This window comes from Coloeus monedula (assembly GCF_965178545.1).
Source record: "Coloeus monedula genome assembly, chromosome: 7".
NCBI classification, from domain to species: domain Eukaryota; kingdom Metazoa; phylum Chordata; class Aves; order Passeriformes; family Corvidae; genus Coloeus; species Coloeus monedula.
In genome coordinates this window covers 1,706,871-1,730,785 of record NC_138787.1, presented here as the reverse complement: position 1 = coordinate 1,730,785, position 23,915 = coordinate 1,706,871, and the positions used below count along the sequence as shown (strand labels likewise).

Here is a 23,915-nt window from a genome sequence, read left to right as displayed (position 1 = left end):
GCTCACATTCCAAGTGTGCCTCTTCCTTACCTCAACACCTAATGATGCTCCACATTAACTTGGGGATTCTGATTGATTTAAAAAAAAAAAAAAAGAAAAAGGTTCTGAACACATTTCAGGCAGCTGAATTCAGCGCCGTGATGCCTCAGACGATTCAGCTCCATCATTAAAAGCTCAGTCTTTAATTTCTCACCATTCCCTCTCCCTCGTGCATTCAGAGCCGAGGCTGTGGCTGAGCTAACAACACTCTTTGGAATGGCATTTTTCAAAATTCAGGCTTGAATTTTTTTGAAACCTACCTTCAGCTGTGCCCGAGATCCCATCAGCTTTGAAGTTGCTTGTGCTTTTCTTCCGGCGGTGCTTCTTTCTGTTGGCGTGGGGGGAAGGAGGGGGGTCCAGTTTGGGGCTGGTGGTACTGGATATACTGGGGCTGGAACACACCGAATCTCCCAGGCCGGTGTCTGCAGTTGGGTGGGGGGGGGAAAAAAAGGGAAGAAACGTAAAAATGCTGCGAGATTGAAACGGGTGATGGTTGGAACCCAAGCTACAACCCCTGGCTGTACGACCTCGCAGATACGTTCTTGAGCTCGTTCGGGAGATGCTCCAAACAATATCCATTATTTTGCTCAAAAAGGTACCAAAAAAGCCCAACTTGGCTGAAGTGCTGATGTAAATCCTGTTAGAGTAACAGGACTCAGCATCAATTTTAGGAGTAGGCCAGCTGGAATGCATGAAACCAATGGGAAAACACGTTATTGCTTCCAATTCTTCTTTCCTCCAAAGATCTTCCCATGCCTCACATCAACTCGTGTAACACTTGGGATGTTTTAACAGATAATGGAACAGAGATATCCCTGCATCCTCTGGATGTTCTCTGCTGTCATTAATATCAGACAGACACACGCTGTGATGGAGGTGATGGCAACAAAGGTGGGAAAATAAGGTAATGTACACCTGGTACAGGTGATAATTGTGTGAAAAAGAGTCACTTCCTACCTGCTGCCAAGGAAAATAAATAATCCCACGTTACTCTGTTCAGTTTCCTGCTTTATTAACTCCAACAATTTTAAGAACTGGATCCTTCTACAGAGTAAATACTCAAGTAACCTTAATCCAGGATTTTCCCCCCAAGGTTGGTAATACGATTTTTGTTTAATTACTAGCTTGGTTTGGATTTTAATTATAAAATTCAGCATAAAACCTACACTTTAAAAGGAAAGTGCTTGCTATTATGGAAAGTGAAGCCATTTCCAGAACCTTACTTAAATACCATATTGCACTTCAGTGCAATATCAGGACTGCACTTATGTGCCATATCCTTAAAATCTCCTAGACAGATATTCAGCAAATACATTCCCACGACTGCCTTTTGGGGTTAAATACTTGGCAATTGGTTTCAGAATAGCAGACATGGGGAAAAGAACAAAAATCCTTAATATAAAGCTTAAGTGCAGTAACAGGAACACGTATCAGTTTAACTAATATGAAAATCACAAAAATATTTTAAAAACACCTTTTGATTTTTTTTTTGCATAGTTAAGTTCCCACAGAACTGCCTATCTGACAAAACCCAACCTATTTTGGTTTCTTTTCCTTCCTAATAAAGTTTATTTACTAATTACCCCCTAAGCACAGTTGTGCTCTAAGTTATTAGTGGGGGATAAATTATGTAGCTAATTGCCTGGCAAGAGAGACCAAATCACACATTAATCTTTATATTAAGGATTTCTGCTCTTTTCCCTACATCCACTAGCTTGAAACCAGTTCCCAAGAATTTAACCCCAAAGGGAATAATGGGAATGTGTTTACTCTGTATCAGTGTAGGAGATTTTAAGGATTTGCCCTGTAACTGGTGCAAGTGGCTTTCCTGGCTGAGTTTGCTGTCTCTCAAGGGGAGGAGGAAGGCAAACCCAGGTGAGAATCCTGGTGGGAATCCTCTTGACCAAGGGGACACAGATCCCTTTGGATCCATGACATGGGAAGAAGACGCAGAAGAGGGTGCCAGAAACACAAAGGCATGAGCATAGATGCAGTGGGGTTACTGCCAGTCCCAAATATTGACATCCAGCCTGATTCTGGAGGTTTCCTATGTTGAGACTTAAAAAGAAGGGAAAAAACCCAGGGTGCCCAGAGAAGCTGTGGCTGCCCCTGGATCCCTGGAAGTGCCCAAGGCCAGGCTGGATGGGGCTTGGAGCAACCTGGGCTAGTGGAAGGTGTCCCCCTCTGAGGTGTCAGATCTAGATGATGTTTAACATCCCTTCCACTCCAAACCTTTCTGGGATTCTGTGATTCCAAATGCTCCACTTTTCCCCACTCATTCCCAGCTTGCACTTTAGAAACAATTGAACCCATCCGTGTTCACCACCTCATGCACCTGCAGCATCAACCACCACGCCCTGGGCCCATCAAACAGTGAAGGAACCACACAATCCTGAGGCAACGCCACGGAACACATCCTGTTAAAAACCATCAGGGTAGATCCACACACTGGTGGCAGCTCTGTCTAATTTGGAGGCTGTAAATCCCCCCAACAAAACCTGCTCGTGAGCTCTGACAAACGAGGGACGTACGGGGTTTGATGCCTGGCGTCGGGAGAGCTGAAGAATTAACCTCCCGTGGTAAATCCTCGCCATCCACAGCCCCTTGCAGGTAATAACCTGCTGTCCTTGGGTCAAACTGCTCTGAAGTGGGAGCCTGGAGCTTTCCCTCCCCCTCAACCAGCGAGGCAACGTCGATCCCTCGTAAAGGGAGCCGAGCCGATATTGTCGGTGCGTTACTGCCCCGGATTCCCGGTTTCCGAGCCCACCCTTTGAAGATGGGAGTTATTTAACATTCCCCTGGTTTAAAATATGAGCAATCAAAAGGCGCTGGGCTTCCACGCTGTGCTCTCCCATTTCCCACTCCTTCTCTTGCCTGACAAGGTATTCTTCAAATTGAAAAGAGGGCTCCTGAAAGCCCGGGCTTTGGGAAACTGTAAATGAGTTCAGGCTTCAGCCCGCTGAATGCAATTTCATCCTCCCGACTGAATACAAATAATGCATTTTATTTGGTATCAATTACCACGCCTGAGAACAGACGACCACTGCCAGCACTGTTAAATACATTAAAAAAAAAAAGGAAAAAAAAGGAGGGAAAAAAAGGCAAGGAAAAAGGCACGGCAAATTAAAAAAGCAAGCGCCTCATTACTCCCCATCTCAACCAGCTTTGACAGAGGCACTGGAACTCATAAGCTGCGTTCCACTGGGCTGGGATGGGCTGTTTTCCAGCCATCCCGCACGTTCAATGTCAGCCATTAGTTCTTCCCAATCGGGCATCAATGTTCAACACACACCCGAAAAAATATATAATACTGGTAATAATAATAACAATCTGCAGCCTCTCCGAGCTTCAATACTTGAAGTATGAGTCAAAGCAGCAGTTTCACTTTTCACTCGGGAAGCTGACAAGCATGACTAGAGGGGGAATAAAATAACATTCAGTTCGCATAAATATCAAGCGGGCTGCTTGAGACTGATGGGCCAGGAATGTATTCTTAGCCATCATTCTGGCAGACAGGCCCAAGGACACTCATAACTTATTTTACAATCATTTAGTTTCAGCTCAAGTGGAAAACGTGACAACTTATCTCTGCTGACAAGATGCCATATCGAACCTTACAATTAACTCTCCCCCGATTATCTGCCCAGCCCATCATTAGCTCTGCGGCTCTTGATGGACTGAACGGGCACAGCTTCCCTTGATGATGGTCATGGCTCCATTACACGACACTAAGGACAAAACTCTCCCCTTGCCACGTAGCTGGGGTTGTCCTGACCGGCACATCCTCATTTTTGCAAACGTTTCCAAGTGATGTGCAGCAAAACGCTGCTGAAAAATGTCTCCTCCCCCAAAACGGAGCATCCTCGTCTTTTAGCCCATGCCTGTGACCTACAGCAGTGAGCCAGAGATGCCCATGGCCTCTCCCAGCAGCCAGGAGCTTTCCTCCCTGCCCTCCATCCCTCCCCACTGCAATTATTAACTCCTTCAGCTGGAAGGGAGAGCTGACACAGCCACATCACAGAATCATTTGGCTTGGAAGGGACCTTAAACCCCAACTCCTGCCATGGGACACCTTCCACTATCCCAGGTTGTTCCAAGCCCTGTCCAGCCTGGCCTGGAACACTTCCAGGGTCGTGGCCATCCCTGTACAAGTATGTGCAGCACCTCAGCCCACGCCCACAAGCAACAAGTGACACTTGGTGACCGAACACCCCTCAAGTTATGAAGGGATGGGACATACAAACCCCACCACTCTGCTCTTTGCAAGGTCATTTTTCTCTACAGGTGCAGGACACGTGGAATAAGACACAGATCCTTCTGCTTGTGCAAGCCCAACCCTCGTTTGCTAGAATTTACCAAACAAAACAAAAAAGCCGATGCAGCTTTTACTCCACAAAGAAGTCCCACGTCTGCCTCTCTCCAAGATCCATTTTGCAATTATGGTCATGAGAGAAATTCCTTCCAAGCACAACAAACTGTGGTACAAGAAAGGAGGGGTGGAACAGGAGAAGCACTTTGTCTATAACAACAACCCAGAGTTAAGAGACAGAACATGAAATGAAAACCAATCCTCAGAAGAGTCTCAAGGGCTGTGCTGTTGTACTGGGCTTTATTTGCTGTTTGATACAATTTGATATCATCTCCCAGTGTTACACGTGTTTTGTACAAGGTAACTTTCCAGCCAGTTCCCACTTCCTTTCTTTTCATTGTTTTGTTGTTTGGAAGCTGCCTGTGCTCATCAAATGGATCTCAGAAACAACTCCATTTGTGTCCCCTAAGAACTTTGTGAGGGTCCACCTGGATCTGGAAAGGGTAGGAATCATGACTGAACCACAGAATTGGAACTGACCCAACAGATCATCCCATTCCACCCCTGCCATGGGCAGGGGCACCTTCCACTGTCCCAGGCTGCTCCCAGCCCCAGTGTCCAGCCTGGCCTTGGGCACTGCCAGGGATCCAGGGGCAGCCACAGCTGCTCTGAGCACCCTGTGCCAGGGCCTGCCCACCCTCACAGGGAACAATTCCTTCCCAATATCCCATCCAGCCCTGCCCTCTGGCACTGGGAAGCCATTCCCTGTGTCCTGTCCCTCCAGCCCTTGTCCCCAGTCCCTCTCCAGCTCTCTTGGAGCCCCTTTAGGCACTGGAAGGGGCTTTGAGGTGTCCCCAGAGCCTTCTCTTCTCCAGGTGAACACCCCCAACCCTGAACTGTCTGAAACTCAATCCAAACCCAGACTGTGCTTCCTGGTGCCCCTAGGACAGAAAAACAACTACCTCACATCCCGAATTCCCAAGCCCCTGCACCAAACCTGTCCGAGATACGACTCCTTCAGCACGTGCGGCAACCTGACAGAGCAGAGGTGCAGGAGATGCCAGCACAGGAGCCAAGGAGGCCAAGGAAATGAGGGAAAACAAGCCACTGTGAGCACCCCAGGCCAGGGTAAAGGAGCTGGGGGTGGAAAAAGCAGGAAAAGAGACAACATGTGAGGTACGGGAATAGCACAGCACAAAGGCTGGGACACAAAAAGTCCAAGAGCGGAGCTTCGTCGTTGGCCCACGGCTCCTATTCTCTCTGTCACACACACAACCCTCTCTCCTGTGTAACCATTTGCAGCGGAACCAAGGATATTCTGACCCCTTCTATCTTCGTGTCTTTTGATTTATTTCATATTTTTGTCAAATCACCTATTTACAAAAACTTGAAACAAACTCAACAGGTGATGCTATTCTCCGCAGACCAAAGTCGAGCTTGATCTGGTTTACATTTTTCTTGCATCTTCTTGTTAAAATTTTCCAACAGGCTTTCAAAGTGAAATTAGACTTTTTTGTCAAGCCCAGCTCCCCAACACGGCCTTATTCTCAAGTGGCTGGAGATTGATTAATTTGGGTTTTTGATTTGCCGAAGTGACAAGAAGTCAGACGTTACAAAAGCGGGAGCGGTGAATGGGATCAATTAAAGAGCAGAAGCAGCAACACAATTAATAGCACCAGGTTCAAGAGGAGAAAGAAAGCGCTGATGACGAAAACAACAGCAACAGCTCTGCCTGCAGCAGGAATCTTTGCTGCGACCCAAGGAAGGCTGAATCCAAAGAGGGTGTTTCAGAACTTTCACTATGCCATTAGTGCTGAAATGAAATAAGGCAAAGATGTCGGTAGCTGGTGGACTGAATAATAAAAAAATAGCTGGACACTTTCATCTTCCACACGTGTGTTTTAAATAAAGGTGAGAAAAGCAATCCTTTTATTTCAACAGGAGAAGCAAGAGACTATAACTATCTGTAGTTTGTATTTCAGACCCATTTCCCCGAGCTGAGATTTTTCTGGCTGTGAAATCCACTGCTCTCCAGCTTCCCTTTACAGCTATTACCATAAATGTTCTATCAAGTTCTTTATCTTCCTCCTCTGCCTCAGACCGAAGTTAAAGGGATGCTGCAATCGCACAGCGACTGCGGAAGGACGGAGTCAGGCACAGATGTACAGGACTGACATTAAAATCCTGTCAGAACTGCAGCTTGGCACAAGTCTGGGGATGTAATAAACACTTGGGAGTGGGGGAAAAGGGGTGGCATGAGATTGCAGCTTCCAGGATGAAAAAAAGCAGCAAATATTTGTCAAGTACAGAGAGCTCACACCTTCGGGAGGAATTAGGTGCATGTGGTCGTCGCTGAGCTGAGCTCAGCTCGGACACTCAAGCTATGGAGGGCTTAAATTAACCTGCTGCACTGAAGGAAATCAAAGGAAGCTCTGAGCAGAACTGGGGGATGGAGATCAAAGAGCCTTAGGAGTCTTCCCCTTCCACGGCATCTCCCATTTTTGCAGCTTTGTGCCCAGAGCCTGCAGCTCTCAAAGCTGTCCTGTCATCCTCAGGAAGCCCCCCTCAGGAATGACTCCTTTCCTCTAAGAGCAATTTCAAGTAAATAAGGAAAACAAAGCTTCCTTCTTGACAAAAAAAGAGGGATCTCCCTGCTTTTGGAGGGCCCGGCTCTTGCTGTGTGGCAGCACCTCAAGTGACCAGACCTCTGGGCACATTTGGCTTGAGAGCATCACTTTCACTTTGTGGCAAGGGAGGGACATCACCCACAGCCTTGGGAGAGAAGATCAGTCTCAAGATGGCCAGGCACAGATATTGGAAGGCTTCAGTAATTTTGGAAAGACCCTCATTACCATCTCCCTTATCTAAAGGGAAGCCACGCCACCTCCAGCTCATTCCCTACCAACGTGCAGCGCTGGGCCGTCCTGAAGGAAGCGTGAGAGCAGAAACTCAACAACAGCTCTTAAAAAACCCCACTGAAGTCCATTTTCCCTCCTAAGGAGCAACACATTACAGTGCTGGCGAAACAGCATCCCGCTCCCTGGAACCTGAAGGATTGCTAGGAAGAAAAGAAGCTCCCTTTCAAAGGAAGCTCCTCATATCCATAAGGAATTCACCAGCTGACACAAGGAGAGGACACAGCCATTTCCTCCATGATTCTCTCCCGTGTTGCCAGGATGGTGACAAGCAAAGCAAAGACTGTGTTTCAGACGACCTGCAACCTGAGATCCTAATCTTCCTCCACACATCTTGCCTTGCAGCAGGTTTGGGTCAGGGGCAGGGATGATATAAACTACTCCCTGAGCGAGCAGGGCTTGTTAATTTATCTCATCCCCCGCTACAGACGCATCTCTGCGCTCCCCGCCTCTCACTGGATGTGAACGTGCCCCGTGGAAAGATCAAGCCTGACAAGTTGTTTGAACACGTAAGGACAACAAACCAGGAAAGAGCTGCAAGTCTGGGATGCTGCAGGATGCCACCACATCCCAAGGCAAACTAACTTCGTGGCTCCTGCTGCACAGACCTACAGTCGAGACATAGAGGGAATTCTCTAATTTTTCTGGCAGAACGCTCTCACTGGGCAGCAGCAGCCCTGTGAGCCCTACGTGGTGTCACCCTGAATTGCTCCCAGCTGGGTGTATGATGCTGTGGGTGTTGTTTGCCCTGGCCATCAACTGTGATGTGCAACAGAGAGGTGAAAGGCAGTACAAAAGGCAGAAATGACGGGGATTTATTGCAGGTAACTTGCTCATTTCAGGGAATTTGTTCCCTCCCCACGAGGGAGAAAGGAGATGGATGGTCCTTTTGAAGACAAACCTCAGGGCAGAACCTCCTGGTTCAATTCCAGGTCACGTGTTGGGCTCCCTGGGCCAGTTTGGGGAGCAGCCTGGCCTAGAGGGAGGCTGGAACAGGATGGTGTTTAAGGCCCTTCCAACCCAAACCCTCCTGTGATTCATGCTGTGACTGGTTTCTATCTCCCCCTTTTGAAGCCAGGTAGATCATCAGACACCTCAAGAACAGCTGCCGACTGCAGCACCATGAATCTGGCAAACCCACCAGGACCATCCCAAGGAATGGTGATGTGGGAACAAACAGCCACTGGGAGCACACTTAAAGAACACATCCTGCCTGGGTGAGTGAGCTCCATCACAGTCAGGTACATACAAATATGTGGCAAATCCTAGTTCAGATCCAAATGAGATGCATAATAAATTCACCTTAATTACACAGAGAGCTCCACCCTGATCTAACCATCAGCATTGTGCTGTCATTGCATTAAAAAATCCTCATTTAACAACATTTTGCTTTGAAATAGAGCCTGCAGGTCACCAGGCACTTGGAAAATAATGAATCCATGGCTTACTGAATCACTTCCTACTAAAATATTTACCTTGTGTTTCAAGATAGGCAAAGTAAGACAGAGAGGAAGAACTGACTCTCTTCAAAGAGATGCTCAGAGCCAGAAAGATGTCTCGTCTCTACTCCTGTACTTTAACCTTCTGTCTGTATAACCTGTGGATAACTTCAAGCTTCAAACCCACTCTGTGGTAATTGAGAAGAGGTTAGGAAACTCTCCACTGTCAGTCCATGAGACTTCAGTGACAAGCCGTAATATCGGTGTTTTGGAGGAAGAAAAAAAAAAAAACAACCAAAACCAAGAGACTTTCACTATTAGCATTTTCCAATTAAAGCTGAATAATTGCTGTACATCAAATTGGCTGTTAATTGCATCATGCTAGGCAGGAAAAAGCTAAGGCTTTCCTGGTAATGTATGCCACGAGCAGCGGTGTCAGAAAGGAAAAGAAATAATGGAAGCAACACCAAGACTACTCTTAATCAAAGGCAAAATCAAACATTTTCCCATCGCAGAGACCCAGAGCTGCAAAGCAAAGCTCTTAAAACACAAAGCTCTCTCTTTCAGAGGTGTCAGGTGGCGTAACTGCCATCGACAAACTTTTTTTTTTTTAATTTTTCAGTTTAATCCAGCCCTTTTTCTAGCTGCTGGATAAACAAGTCAGGGCCCTTCTGGTGCTCATCAGAGAAGCCCCCGGTGCACTGGATACTCCTCATCGCCCCGGCCCACGGGTGGCACAGCCACGGCTGTGTGAAGGGATGACATCAACTGTGACAAATGAAGGCACTTGAAAGGAGAAGCTCTCCCACCTGCAGGAAGGGAAGGCTGGGGCTCTGCGCTCCAGCTGGCCCCCAACAATGCCCAGGTTGTGCCCAGGGCCCGGCACAGAGGCTCCTTTCACTCCTTGAGCCGTGTGTGCTGTGAGGCAGCTTTGAAGTGTTGGATTGCACAGGTAAGGAATACACAACATCCCCTGAGCAGCCCACGCTCCGGGCTCTGCGCTGGGGGAAACCGAGCCCGCCAACAGCCACGCTTGGTGGGGCAGCTGCTCTGCTCTTAATTGCAACAGAAACTTCATTAAGGCCCAGAAGGAACAAAAGCACCGGGCGTGTGTGGCTTGCACGCTCTTCCTCCAGACTCTACGAGACAAAGCACGGCACTCTCAGCCATGCATTCCACAAGAATGCAACTATTACAGGCATCTAGTGGAACTTCTGAAGTGTGGATGTGCAAAGAAGAAGTCCTCAAATCAGGAGTTGCCCCCGTGGTAGCTGTACATTAACATTTTGCTTCCTCAACTTCGCGTTTAAACCTTTACGTTATTAGATAAACTTAGATTATTTCAATTGAGATTAAAAGATTAAGAAAAAATAAAGGTGTGTACTGATTTGGGAAGCTTATTTATTTCCCTCCTTAAGTCTTCCTTATAAAGTGCTTAAATAAGGAATGCACTGGGCTTATGAAATTTGTAAGCCATGCTACTCGAATCAAGGAGTTTATAAAACGTCGCATTCTGCTCCCTCAGTGCTATGGCTTCGCTCTGTGTTTACCTGAGAGTGTCTCTCTCCATTTATAATGTTCTCTGCAAACACAATGTGATTTTCAAAGTCCATAAACTCCTGCAGGATATTTTGTGAACCCAGCTCTTGCATTTACTGCAAACATTTCAGATTAAAGCAACCTTAAACTGCAAACATCCAAAACAAAAACCTTTAAAAATTAAGCTCTTCTACATCCAAATGAGAGTACAGGATGGGCTCCCTGATGAAGAATCCCACTTGTCCAGGGGTGTGAGCATCTTCAATATTAAGCCTTACATTAAAAAGGTTTCCATGTAATGATTCAAAATAATGGTTCTAATACAGAACCAGAGAAGGGAAGACATTTTGCAGACTTCTAAGAGCTATATCTGTCAAATGTCAAATGTCTGAGCTACACAGAACCACGATGGGTATTGAGCTTCCTTCCTTGAGAAGTCCTGACTTTTGGAAAGTGTTTCTTGGACAGGAGCTTAAAGAGCTGACGAAGATAACATTCCCTCTCCTCACTGTTCTGTCAGGTTAAAGCTTAAACTCCAAGAATAAACATAAAGTGCATTGGCTTGAGGGTTTTCTTCCTCTTTTTTCTGCTGAGTGGGGATAACAGAGAAGGTGTGACAACCAAGCCCAGCTACAGGCAGAAAAAGCACTGATTTACTGAACACTGCCAGACAATCAAATCAGATTAATCAACATCAGTAACCAGAAAAAAAAAACCCCCACCTTTTTTCCCCTATGAGAAAGAATGTGCCACTCGCATTTTTACTTCGGTGTAAATCCCAAGCCAAACTAAATGCAAAATATGTATTTAAGCATCCATCAGTAAATGCTGGGAAAACCCAGAGCTTTATAGTTCAGACAAAAAGTTGATTTCGTCCCAGTTTGGTGTTTGCTGAGCTGCCACCCACGGCCTGGATGGGCAGGAGAAAGGCACAGATCCACAGAGGAACTTAGGTTGGAAAAGCCCTCTGAGAGCCTCGGGTCCAGCCCCCAACCCACCACTGAAACATGTTCCTAAGTGCCACACACATTTTTTAACACTTCCAGGGATGGCGACTCCAAAGTTTCCCATTAAGTTGAGATTCCTATGGTCTACAGAACAGAAAGAGTGAGCACTGGGTCCTACTGCTTCCAGAGGCTAACACATTCCTAAAAACCCCAGGCAGAGAGCATCAGTGGGATTAATGCTCTGAACCCCTTTTCAGAGCACTTATTTATCACCACTGCCCTCCAGGCCTTACACCACTTTGGGGAACCACAGGCTGAAAAACCCCATCTTCCCCTGCCTGAATTAAAATCAGTTTGAAATCTCAAGTCCTGCAGGATCAGCAAGTCCAAAAAACCCCCAGTTCCCTATTACATCTTCATTGTTACATAGAATTTTTGAGCATTTCTGGTTGACTGGGCTGTTTCAGGTAAGAGCTTGTCAAGAATGTCAAGTAAATTTGAATACTGGAAGTTTCTCAGTACACAAGCTCACGCTGAAAGGGGATGGTTTTCCAGAAATTGCTAAAAAGTAGTGCTTTATAACCCGAGTTTCCTCAAGGTATGTAGAGAAAGCAAAGGCAGTCATAAGTTGTTGTTAGCAAAGTTTACCCTGCTGAACTGACATCATTTCCCTCTGGAAATGTTTTGCCAAAAGCAATCTGTGGATCACAAAAAGGTATGAAAAGTCAAGAATGTTCCCTTTCCCTTCCCGTGCAAGGTGATGCAAACTATGTGCACATATTACACATGGTGAATTTTATTATGTTAAGGAGTAAGAACTACAGAAAACCCCAGAGCAGCTCTAAAGCAGCTAGGAAAAAAAAAAAAGGAGAAAACAAATCTACATTTGCTTTTCAGTCACGATTTCCATATTTAAAAAGGAGGAAAAAGCTCTTCCTACCTAAACCATCTGTATATAGTGAGCACAAATAATTCCGAAATTCTATAAATCCATGTGAAATTCTATCACAGATCCTGGTCAAGAGCTTGCCTATGGAATTCCAACAGCTCCCAGTGGCATTTTCTGATGTCAGATGCAAGCTGAACCACTTCCTTTTCCAAGGCAGAGCAGAAGGTTCCATCACTTAATCATTCCCAGCACTTAGGATCAGACAAGTAAGGCAAGTTGCAAGGTCTGCATTAATATCAACACTCCAGCGACCTCTCACACCCCATGGCACAGTGAGAACTCAATTTTACATTAATAAACCCTAACACCAAACTGTTAGAAACTCAGAAGACACCAGGTATTACAACTTCCATAAATTACAGCCGAGCTCAAATGGCCCGTACAAGCAATTGTACAGTGATAAAGCCTAAGTGGATGATATTTAAACAGATATTTGATTTATGGCAGAATTTTACATCGTGCTGGAATTCAAATGACAATTTACAAGCCCAGAGACGAGAAATCCCTGTCCCATGCAAACTGCTGTTTGCAGTGCTCTGTCAGAAGAGCTGAATGCTGAATCCTTCAGGAAGGAATCCTTCCCTCTGACGGTCTCGGGGCACAGAAGCCAAATGATAAAACAGGACATTTAAAAAGAGAATGAACCAAGCTGCTGCTTCATCCCCAGGTAGGAAATTACATCCTTGGTCTTCTCAGAGTGAAGTCTGACAAATCTCACATTTGCAAGGCAGCTGCCTGTGGTTCCTGGCACCACAAAAACCTCTGATGGCAAATTTGAGGGTTTGTCAGTCAGGCTCTTCAGAGGTGCACGGATTGTGACGACTGGGGAACAGACAGATCCATCTCTGTAGTGGCATCAGCACCACTGAAGTCACAGAACTGGAAAGGCTGGAAAAGCTCCCCAAGGCCATCGAGTCCAGCCTGTGACCGTCACCCAGCCCAGAGCACTGAGTGCCACATCCAGTCATTCCCTGGGGCACCTCCAGGCATGGGGACCCCAAACCTCCCTGGGCAGCCCCTGCCAATGCCTGAGCACCCTTTCCATGAAGGAATTCCTCCTGATGTCCACCCTGAGCCTCCCCTGGCCCAGCCTGAGGCCGTTCCCTCTCCTCCTGTCCCTGTTCCCTGGGAGCAGAGCCCCACTTCCCCCCCGGCTGCCCCCTCCTGTCAGGGACTTGTGCAGAGCCACAAGGTCCCCCCTGAGCCTCCTTTGCTCCAGGCTGAGCCCCTTTCCAGCTCCCTCAGCTGCTCCTGGGGGCTCCAGCCCCTTCCCCAGCTCCACTGACCTTCTCTAGACAAATTATTAACCATCATGAAAAAATTGTATTTTGGACTGAAATCGGAGATGCCTCAGGGGAGTCCTCCCGGGCAGCTTTTCACTGAAGCCTCAGAACAGTCCTGTTAAGAAAATTAGCAGGCAAAGTGGCCTCAAGTTGTGCCAGGGGAGGTTCATACTGGATACTAGGAAAATTTCCTCACTGAAAGGGTGGTCAGGAACTGGCACAGGCTGCCCAGGGAAGTGGTGAAGTCTCCATCCCTGGAAGTGTTCAGAAAACGCGTGGACGTGGCACATGCAGGGATTAGCAGTGGGGTTGGCAGTGCTGGGTTAAAGGTCGGACTTGATGATATTAGAGGGCTTTTCCAACTGTAAAAATGCTGTGATTTTATGAAAACAAGAGCTGGATTTGCAGGGGAGGAATTGTGGGATGCACAGCCTAGAACCGAACTTGCACACCCGAACAGGCCGCGAATGGCTGCCCTGAGACCAGAAATCCTCTTGTTCCCCAGCAACGAGCAACTACAGGTAATTCTGGGTGATAAAAAGAAAAAAAAATCCATCAAGGAGAAGATTTATCAGAGGAAAAAACCTCGCAGGCTTCCAGCAGGATCCAGAAAAACCTCTCGGCCAATAGCTGGAGCAGCAGTAATTGTTCCAAATCTATCAATAAAGCTGAGCTGCTCCTTCATTGACTGCAAACACCAATTTCTTTCATGGGGGATTATAAGTTGATGTTCATGGTCTCTCTACCGCCATTAGGGTGATAAACAGTTGAAACTACATCAGGATCTGACACGCAGATCAATTCTGGGTCCATAAAGAATCTACACAAGAGGTTCCTGGACAGGGATTTACTGCCCCCAGTTTTTATTCCCTCTTGCTGCTAAAATTACTTCTGTCAAGCACTTACAAGAGTACGGAGGAGAAAGGGGAGGGGGGGAAAAAAAAGGGAGGAAAAAAAGGCAAAAAGAATTAATTTTTCATGTGCTGCTGGAACAGCCTTTTGAAAATTCGGGAGTTTTTAAGGCAAATATGTTCCTGCTTTGGAAATGATGCTGAACAGCAGGTGGGACTGAGCTAAATAGTGAGCCAGCAGCACGAGCTGCTCACTATCCAGCACGCAGCAATTTGAAACACCAAACTAAGCTGTCGAGATTTTCTCCCAGGGCAGTCGCGGGCTTCATGTTACCAGCGCCAAATTATATTAGACATTTAATTTTAAACCTCAGGTACTTAAATGTAAAACCTTACAACAGTAATAGTCATAAAGCAGTGGGGCATTCCATTTCAGAGAATGGATTTTTCTATTTTTCCCCTTTAATTTAACCAGCACCTCCTGTTTTGTGGCTCTGCCCACTACAAAGTAATTTATCTAATTAGGAGATGTTCACAGCTGCTTGAAAGACAGAAGCCCCAGGAAACCAAAGGTCTGGTTTGGAAGACTTTGAAAAGTTCTCTGGAGCCACACAAAGTATTAATTTAATGTGAAAAAAAGGTGCAGAGAAAAATTGAATCCCAATATGTTATTTTGTCTACAATAAAACCATGTGACAATAAGCAGGCATATTCTCCAGTACATTGGCATTTGAATTCCAAAAGATGCTTAGCTTCTTGCCATACCTGCTGCTTTCACAGTATTAGCTTTTTATGACTAAAATTCAAAAATCTTTTAATGGAGAAAAAGCCCCCTGAAATTAAAAAGGGTTTTTCATGCGTCAACTTGCCAACATAAAGGACACATCTCTGAGCTTGCCCAAAGATGATACACTCAGGGCAATCAATTATTCTTGAGGTTCTGTAGGAGTTTTGGTGCGATACTTCTGAGTCTGCTGACCCCGAGTTGCCTAAAACTCGTCGCTAATCCAATTTTCCCCCCATATTTATAAAAAAAACAAACTTAATTGTTTTCTTTTTTTAATATTAGAACCTCTGCAAGAAATTATTCACAAGAACCCACCAGTCACCTGCAATTTCAAAATAAATATTTCATGGGTAATTCTGGCTGTCGTCTCTCTTGAGGCAGAAGTAATCCCATACGAATGTCAAGTCAGAAAAAGGTACTGCACATATGGGGGAGTGCAGAGAGCTGGGGTGGGAGAAAAGGCTCCCTTCACCAGGGAAGGAATTGCAAACCAGCTCGGGATCAGCAGCAGGAGCAATAAGTCCAGCAAAAATATAGCATTTTGAAGTCAAGGGGATGGCAAAAAGAAGGAATTCAGGTGCTATTCCTACTTTTTAAGATTCTATTTCCATGCCACTTGTAGGAATTCACTGAGTTTTGAAGGTTTGAAGATTTTTCTCCCCCGCAGCCTCAGTTGTTGCATCTGGCACAGGGATGGCACCTGCTCACCTGCCTGCAGGTGTGTCAAGGTGCACAGGACTGCAGCCTACAGCTCTTGCTTTCCTCCTGGAGCCAGCACTCAACATTCTCCATCTTGCCTTAGAAAAGCTACAGGATAAAAGGCACCAAAAAGCCCAAACTTTGGTCTAAGATTTTTAGAAGGGAGGTAGAGTTGGGGTGGAATAAAAAGATAAAGCAGCTCTGGAAAAAAGAGGCAGAAAATACATGGTTTTAAGTGGGAAACCAGCTCAGCATCCATGCAGGGCAATGCTGCCTCCCCTAAAAGCTTAACCAGGAGTGGGTGAGCTAGGTGGGCACAGAAGAGAAACAGGGCTGAAGCCTTTATTTCACTGTGCTGCTTCACAACATCCCTGCCTTCCTGCAAGGCTCCATCACAAATCTCTTAGTCAAAACCCGGACATTTAAATCCAAATTCTCCTGAAGGTGCTGCCCCCACATTCACAGCTCCAGAAATGTCTGTGCTTTGGTCACCATGAGTTTGATAGCTGATGCCACTCAGAAACAAGGTGATCATGGATTTTAGACCCTCTGTTCTCCTAAGGTGGCACCAAAAACCTGTCCAGAGCTGCTGGAAAACCCGGAGATGCTCTCAGGGCTATGCTCAGATTCAGACCTTATACAGGTACAGAGATATACATGGGACAGGTGAAACAGTTCCCATATCCCCCCTAACTGTCCCCATTTTAGGGGCAGCCACCAGAAACAGCATTCCTCCCCTTGTTTCTGACCTATTCACCCTGGTCTGGTAGCAAATACCACATCTACCCTTTAAAAACAACCACCCACTGTCTCACTGCTACAATCTAATAATTCCTAAACACCATCAGGAATAGTGTCTGCTCCTTTTAATGCTGTTAAGTGCTCCACAGAGGAAACACTAAGACTGTGCCAGGAGTGTGCAGGCATTAGAGCAAGAGCACAGCAGAGAAAGGACATGCTGAGGAGAAGATCTGGAGGGTCATTGACTGCTAATACCCATCACATGGGGCAAGGAATCTGAGTATCAAGCAAACAACCTATATTATGTGGCTGCCCCATCCCTGGGAATGCTCAAGGCCAGGTTAGATGGAGCTTGGAGCACCCTGGGATAGTGGAAGGCATCCCTGCCCATAGCAGAGGGTTTTTAAGGTCCCTTCAAACCCAAACCATTCTGGGATCCTCTGATTATGCACCTGAAATAAAAATTAAGCAGTATTGTAACTACATTAGCTCTTCATGTTGAAAAAAGAATCACAGAATTCTTTCAGGCTGCTCCAAGCCCCAATGTCCAGCCTGGCCTTGGACACTTCCAGGGATCCAGGGGCAGCCACGGCTGCTCTGGGCACCCTGTGCCAGGGCCTGCCCACCCTCACAGGTAAGGATTTCTCCCTAATTTGCAATCCAAACCTCCTCTCTTTCAGTTTAAAGCCATTCCCCCTTGTCCTGTCACTCCATGCCCTCGTAAAAAAAAGTATTCTACCGATCCATTCCCTTTTGCCTAATCCCGATTCTTCCCTCAGGTGCTGCAAGTTCGGCACCCAGCAGCACAACGGGGCCGCAGAGCTTCATTTTTTATTTTATTTATTTATTTTTTCCTTTTGAAAAAAAGCAAGAGCACCAAACTGCCCCTTCAACCCAACAGCACGTGACCCCCCCCAGCTCCAGGTTTCTTACCACTGCTAATGCCAGAGTTGGCAATGACTGTGGCCTCGCTCCACTGATCTGCACTGGAGACCGAGTAGGAGCGCTGGTGCATACCGTCCGGGCGGCTGTTGAAGGACACCAGACTGATCCCACTGGCCATCTGAGACACAGATGTGCTAGTAGTCACGTTCCCTAGGCACAAACGGAAAACAAATCGTGTCAATAGAGAGGACAAAAGGGATTTTGCATCAGGGTGGACGGGGGGGGATCTTAACAAGAGCAGAAACAGCCACGCAACGACCATCCCTGAAGCGCTGGAGCTGGCGGGCCTGAGACCAGAGCTTCCAGCAGCTCAAATCCAGCTAAGAGGACAAAAAAAAGCCAAAATTTGCACGGTGTCACCTCGTTCTGTTCGTTCACCTTCTGGGAAACACCATCTTCCATCACCCTGCTAGCAGGCACTCTCTCTGCAGCTTCTCTGCTCGTTAGACTGCGCACAGAAAATCAATCTGTTCCTGAAAGCCACTGTTTGTACAACTGAGCTGAGACAACTGAGCCAACTCCAAGAGTTTAAAACAATCCACCTCTAAATAATACCTGAGGCAGGTATGTGCCCCAAGAATACAGTGATGGGGAGCAAATGACAGCCAGCACTGAGAGACCAAGGGGAAAAAAAACTTTCTTGGACATTTAATCTTAATAACAACCTTGTGACACAAAGCACACATTGGACTGACTGCAAGGATCATTCCTGGGTCTCATCCCAGGAATGGGAGACAAAAAGGGACACAAGAAGAACAGCCTTTACCCAGTAAACACTTCTGTATTTTCATGACCACTGAGGCCTAGGACATTAAAATGCTGGGAGCTGTGTGCGAGGGGGTGTGACAGGGACAGGTTTCTCACCATAAAACAGGAGAAGTGGGATCTGGTTGAACTCATTTTAGAGCAGGAACAATTAAAACCTTTCCGGAAACTCAGGTTTCTGATGGTCTTACTTACAACTTGCTACGGGCCAAACCCTGCTCCACAGTTTTGGGTTCTGAGCACACTTTGCTCCGTTCCTAGCACGGGTCTTGCACATCAAAAGCCACACAGAATTTACAGTGCCACTTTCATTGCTTATGGCAGGCTCTCTAAAGGTGCCCCACAGGTCCCCTCTGGATTGAAGAACACTCTTAAAAAACACATGCAAAGGGAAAGGAGCAGACACAATATTATAACGTACCCTCACACTTTGCATTTCCATTGCACCTTCTACTGATGAGTTCAGAAAAATTAATGAATTAATTTTCAATGCTCCTGTGAGGTTGTTAATTATCTGCTATCATTTCCCCCATTTTTCAGAGGTTAAATGACCCAGGGCCACAAAGGAAGATTGTGGCAGGCTTGAAAATAAAACCCAGATCTCCTGACTCCCAGTTCTATCATTATGTCTTTTCCCAGAGCAGCCTTTGGGAAGACAGCAGAGCTCAGTGAACTACTTTGTGTTTATTAGAGTTGGCATAATTGTCCCTTTCTCTCCTCCCCTTTCCCAAGACAAAATCTCCTCTTTAGTCCTTAACACAGATCCATCACAGTATCTGTGTCTTCAATGCACTTACTCAGCCCTCAAGAACTTCTGCATGGCAATCCCTGCTTTGCAGGCATGAAATACGGACAGAAAAACTCATTTCTTTAATTATGCAAAGTCTAAGGTGGCTTTTGGAACCATGTTGGGACCTCCCAAGCCATGAGACTACAGAGCAGAGGACTAAATTGTAATTCAGTATCTTAAAACCACAATAGAAAATGAAAACACGAGCTGACAGAAGTTGTGTTTTGTGCTGTCTTAAAGGAAATCTCTCCCTCCAAATCACCTTCTGTGATGCTGCCGATGCTCACTTTGAAATCACCTTTTCCTCTGGTTTTCACCATCCAGAAAAAACTATGAACATTAATAAATTATTTTGATGATCCACCAAATTAAAGGGAGTGGCTGATGCGATTGACTAGAGTTTGAGACAGAGTGGATTCTACAAACTCGAGATTTAGGCCAACATAGACACAACAGAAGCAGTGACATTTTTATGCTGACATCTTCCACCTAGTCCACAAGTTTTTGAACACCAGTGTCCATTCACCTTCGAATCATGATGCAGAAACAAAACCTTGAGAAGAGAATACCAAGATTTCTGTGTCCTCATGTCAGCACCAGAAGCTTTACTCTCACCTTAAAGCCATCTGAGGAAACTCCAACCCTACATTTTGGCATGAACCTGTTGAGAAGTGACTTATTCTGGGAACCAAAGAAGAATTCTTCTTCCACTGCACCTCTCTCAAAGGTATGGGCTGCTAGCACGGAATAGGTGCCAAGGGCATTCATGTGACACTTCACTGCTCAGTGATGAACTCAGCCCAGCTCCCCTTTTTCCTACTGCCATAGCCTGGTAACCTTCATCCTGCAACCTTCATGATAATATTTGCTCAGGATTAAATTCCACTCTGTCCAGGTGTATTTTCATGATGTATCAGACCATCAAGCCAGAATCCACAAGTAGGTATCAGAAGGGCCAGACTACAGAAAATAGTGCGCTTTTTCCTGTCTCCCTCCTCGATCTGTTTAGCACAAACTTGTTACTCAGAACCTTATTTAAAAATCATCATTTCCCAATCCATCACTAACTCTTCCACTTTCCAGTCTAACTGCAGGACATGTATCCCACACTAGGTGCTGATGCTGCTGCCCCAAAACAAGGCCTGCTGCTCTGTGCCACGCAGCTGCGTGTGCCACACACAGCTTCTCCAACACAGCCCCATCTACGGTGGGCAAACCCCAATCCAGGCCTGGCAGAAGTCCTTTAACTTTCCTCAGGGATAAAGCTTTAACAGCACAAACCAGCTCAGTCTTTCTGCAGACAAGCGGGAGAGAGTGAAAAAGAGGAGGCCAGCAGCACTCAGTGAAAATGCTGAAGACCTCCCCATCCCTGGCAGGGGGGTTGGACCAGATGAGATTTAAGGGTCCTCCCAACCCAAACCATTCCGTGGCTGTCTGATGTACGAAAAGCAAAGTCTGAATGTTGGGTTAGGCACGTGAAGCCTGCACATCCTGCACCTCTTGTCCCACACCCATCTCCACATTAACCTCGAGCTCCTGGCCTGCTACCTGGCCCACGCTGGAGCTGTGAAAGAGGTGCCTCTTCAGATGCATCCTATATGCATCAGCTGGTTGCTCAAGTTGATTAGCAGGGGGCAGTTAAATTACTATGCTAATCCATGTATTCTCAGCACTGTTTCCTTGATATGGATATGTGTATATGCTTACTGGGAAGCCTTGATTAGTTCAAGCTTCAGTGTGTCAAAGGCTCCAGATTCTTTCCAAAGAATAATTTTAGCTGTACTCACATCCCTAAAGTGTGGGAGCTGATTTGAAAAGGTACTTACCTCTACCATATGCTATTTTTCTTTAAACAATTTGCATTTCAAAGGGAATATGGCATTTATATTTGAATGAATATCAGTATGTTGCCAGAACTTGTCTCAAATGAGCAAAAAAAAAGATGCTGGTCTCCTATTGAACAGAAATGTTTTCATCTACCAAAGGAGCATCAAAGGAAGAGTTCCTCTTTCTAGCTCTACACAGCTTTATTAAAACTATCTTTTCTGATGTTATAAAACACCCCGTTACGACCGCGCTTACAAAACGTTCAAACAATTAAGCCCCACAAAACCCATCCAAATTAAGATTCAAGGTAATTTCCAGGTTTGGCCACTGCTCAGCAGAAGAGCCCACAAGAGAAGTGAGCGTGCTCACACAAAATCCCACTGATATCCCCATTTATTCAGTATAAATCGCTGCAAAGAGCAGGTGGAGACAAGGAATTAAGCTGAGCAGTGCCTGTGTGTGGAGGAGCTGAGGGAAACAGACACTGGGGGCAGAACGAGAACAAGGGAGTCACTCTGGCTCTTCACACGCAGCCCTTTTGGATTTCCAAAACAGAGCAGGAACGCAACACTCGGAAACGATATGGAAATAACCAGGATTTGCACAAACACAGGACCAGACAAGAGGTGAACAGTGTGTTTGTAAAAGCCAAAAGGTAAAGGGTCTATTGTAAAAATTGTAATAAAATACGCAATTCAGGTTAATACAAATGCTGTCTTACATATATGCAGTGACTTGTCCATCAAAAAAGAAATCACTCGTGGTTTTGGTCATGGTTGCTCCTGTAATGGAACAGTGCGAGGGACAGCACGTCAGCAACCCCTCTTTTGCTGGTTTTTAACTTAATAATCCAGTGAATCATCACAGGTTAGTGTAACAGACACATCATTTCAAGCCTTCACCAACTACACCACCCACTAATTACGAATGCAGAACGAATGTAATTCACAAGCAGACCCTGAGAAGTGAGATACGAGTGACACGAACGATACAGGGCACCAATGATTTCCATTCCCCGCTGCAGACACATCTGTGATTTCCCCCAAACAAATCAGCTACCAGAAGTTACATCCTCAAGTGCAACTAATATACTCCTGGATTTATGAGACGAGCAGTCAAAGCAGGAGTTGTGAAGCAGAACTATATTTTTCCGTGAAGCAGCAGCGTATGAGACTCGCAGAGGGGCTGCACAGAAAGACTGAATCAGATAAACTGCAGCCCTACTGCTCTGCTTTCACCATGTTTTATTTGTGCCAAGCTCCTCGTGTTCTTGATGAGCTTCTCTTCCAAAAAAAAAAAGAGAAGAGAAGAGAAAGAAATAAACCTCTTAAGGCCAGAGGGCTGCGCTCACCAGCTGTTAGAACTAATGAAAAATACATTAGAGTTGTGGGTCAGGAAATCCTGACTCTTGATATCAGAGGGTTAATTGTTTCAAATCGTGTTGGGTCAATTTGTGTTGCAGGAATTCTGCCTATTCTTGAAATGCCCTCTAATTCAGCACCAGGCACTGCCAAGTAGGTTAGACTGGCTGCTGGCTGCCCGCTCCAAACCCACACCCAGCACGGCTCCCTCGAGTCTCTTCAGGCATCAGGGTGGAGAGGGAAAGGGAGATGTCCCCATTGCTGTCTGCAAAAGGATGGGAAGCATTCCCTTCCCATCCTCAGCTCTGCATCACACTCGGGAATTAACTCGCAGAGTTGTGCAGCAACCTTTCTAAGGGACAAACCTTCCCCGAGAAGTGTCTGACCATCCCAGCTGGATTTCCTGCCTCTCCTGCACCTATAGATAGGAACCTTGGCACTAGGAACACGTGGGGATGGCTCTTCAGGGTTCCATCAGTTTGCTGCCTCAGCATCCATCTTTTCCAGGTGCATACTCCTTTCTGGGCCCACTCTGGAGATCGTGTGCTGCACTGACATCTGGGAAAACAGCAACTTAAAGCTTCCTGCCTCTCCCACTAAGGAGTCAGTCTGCACTGGGAAGGGAGGGACTGCCCAAGTGTCTGACCACGTTCTGAGGAGAGTGGGGGACCTGGAGAGCTCCAAATTTCACAGCCAGGTTCTTGAGTGGGGTGAAATTCCCTCAAGTATTGCCATGGATTCCGCTTCATCCCGACAGCAGTGTGCAAACAGCACGTGGTCTCTGCCCTGGGTTTATCAGGCACCTAAAATTACTTGAGGTTACTCATACATGAAACAAGAACGAGTGAGAGGGAGGGTTGGAAACAGGGGATCTCTCAGGTCCCTTCCTACCCAAACCACTGCGACTCAGTGACAAAAATCTTCCCAAACCACACTGGTTCCAGTGCTGAACCTCTCCCTCAATACGCTGACAATCATTTCCAACACTGCAGCAGCAAACTTGCTTGTGAGTTTTACCTAGTTTTAAAACTTTTTTTTTCCCCAGAAGCATTTATTTACTGAACAAAATTCCTGAGGACAAGCAGCTATTCCTAGAGGAAGCCCTTCCACCTCCATCCCCACCGAACTGGGCTCGATTAGCAGCGCACAAACCGAGTGGGGTCAGTACTAATGAACAAACAAGGCAGTGCCAAGAAATATCCTGGCAGTGAAGGACGTGGTGCTGGGAGTATAACGAGGAAAGCCATTATTCTCAGAGCATGCCAAAGCAACACAGCAAGTGTGGAGGAAAATTAAGTCATCAGAGGAGACATCTCTTCTAAAAGAAAGTTAAACCCAACATCTTCACCGCGGGCTTCTGCTCGAGATCCCCGACTATTTATTCTGCTGGGATCAAAGTCTGCTTTCCTTTCCTGGCAGGCGTATGATTATTTTTTCTGTAGTTTTAACAAATAACAGCAATAAATTAGATATGCCTGGCTTTCTGGGCAAGTCCTGATTGAGGTTATCTGCTTGTTCAGGGACTGCAGCTTTAAGACCCGGAGGTGAGCGTTTTGCACTGGCAAAAACTCTGCTTTGTGTTGCTCTAATTTGGTTGTGAATCCCGACAGGAACCACGGATTTAACTCTACAAAAAATAACAGCAGAGATCCAAATCATTCCGAGGGAGGTACAGCGGAGCATGTGCAGGGCCCTGAGGCAACGGATGTGAAACGCTTCCCAATCCCTT

The 23,915-nt window shown here is 46.2% G+C and overlaps 1 protein-coding gene across 5 annotated transcripts in view; it reads right to left on the bottom strand.

The window, feature by feature from the left end:
* AGAP1 (ArfGAP with GTPase domain, ankyrin repeat and PH domain 1) overlaps positions 1 to 23,915 on the bottom strand; it is a 306,992-nt gene that overhangs the window by 77,260 nt on the left and 205,817 nt on the right. For 3 of the 5 annotated variants that reach the window (XM_082285201.1, XM_082285202.1, XM_082285203.1), the window contains 2 exons: positions 17,432 to 17,593; positions 300 to 461 (listed from right to left, as the gene is read on the bottom strand). In XM_082285201.1, coding sequence (XP_082141327.1) covers positions 300 to 461; positions 17,432 to 17,593 — 324 coding nt within the window. The remainder of the gene's footprint in view (positions 1 to 299; positions 462 to 17,431; positions 17,594 to 23,915) is intronic. The other 2 variants (XM_082285204.1, XM_082285205.1) reach the window with 1 other exon arrangement.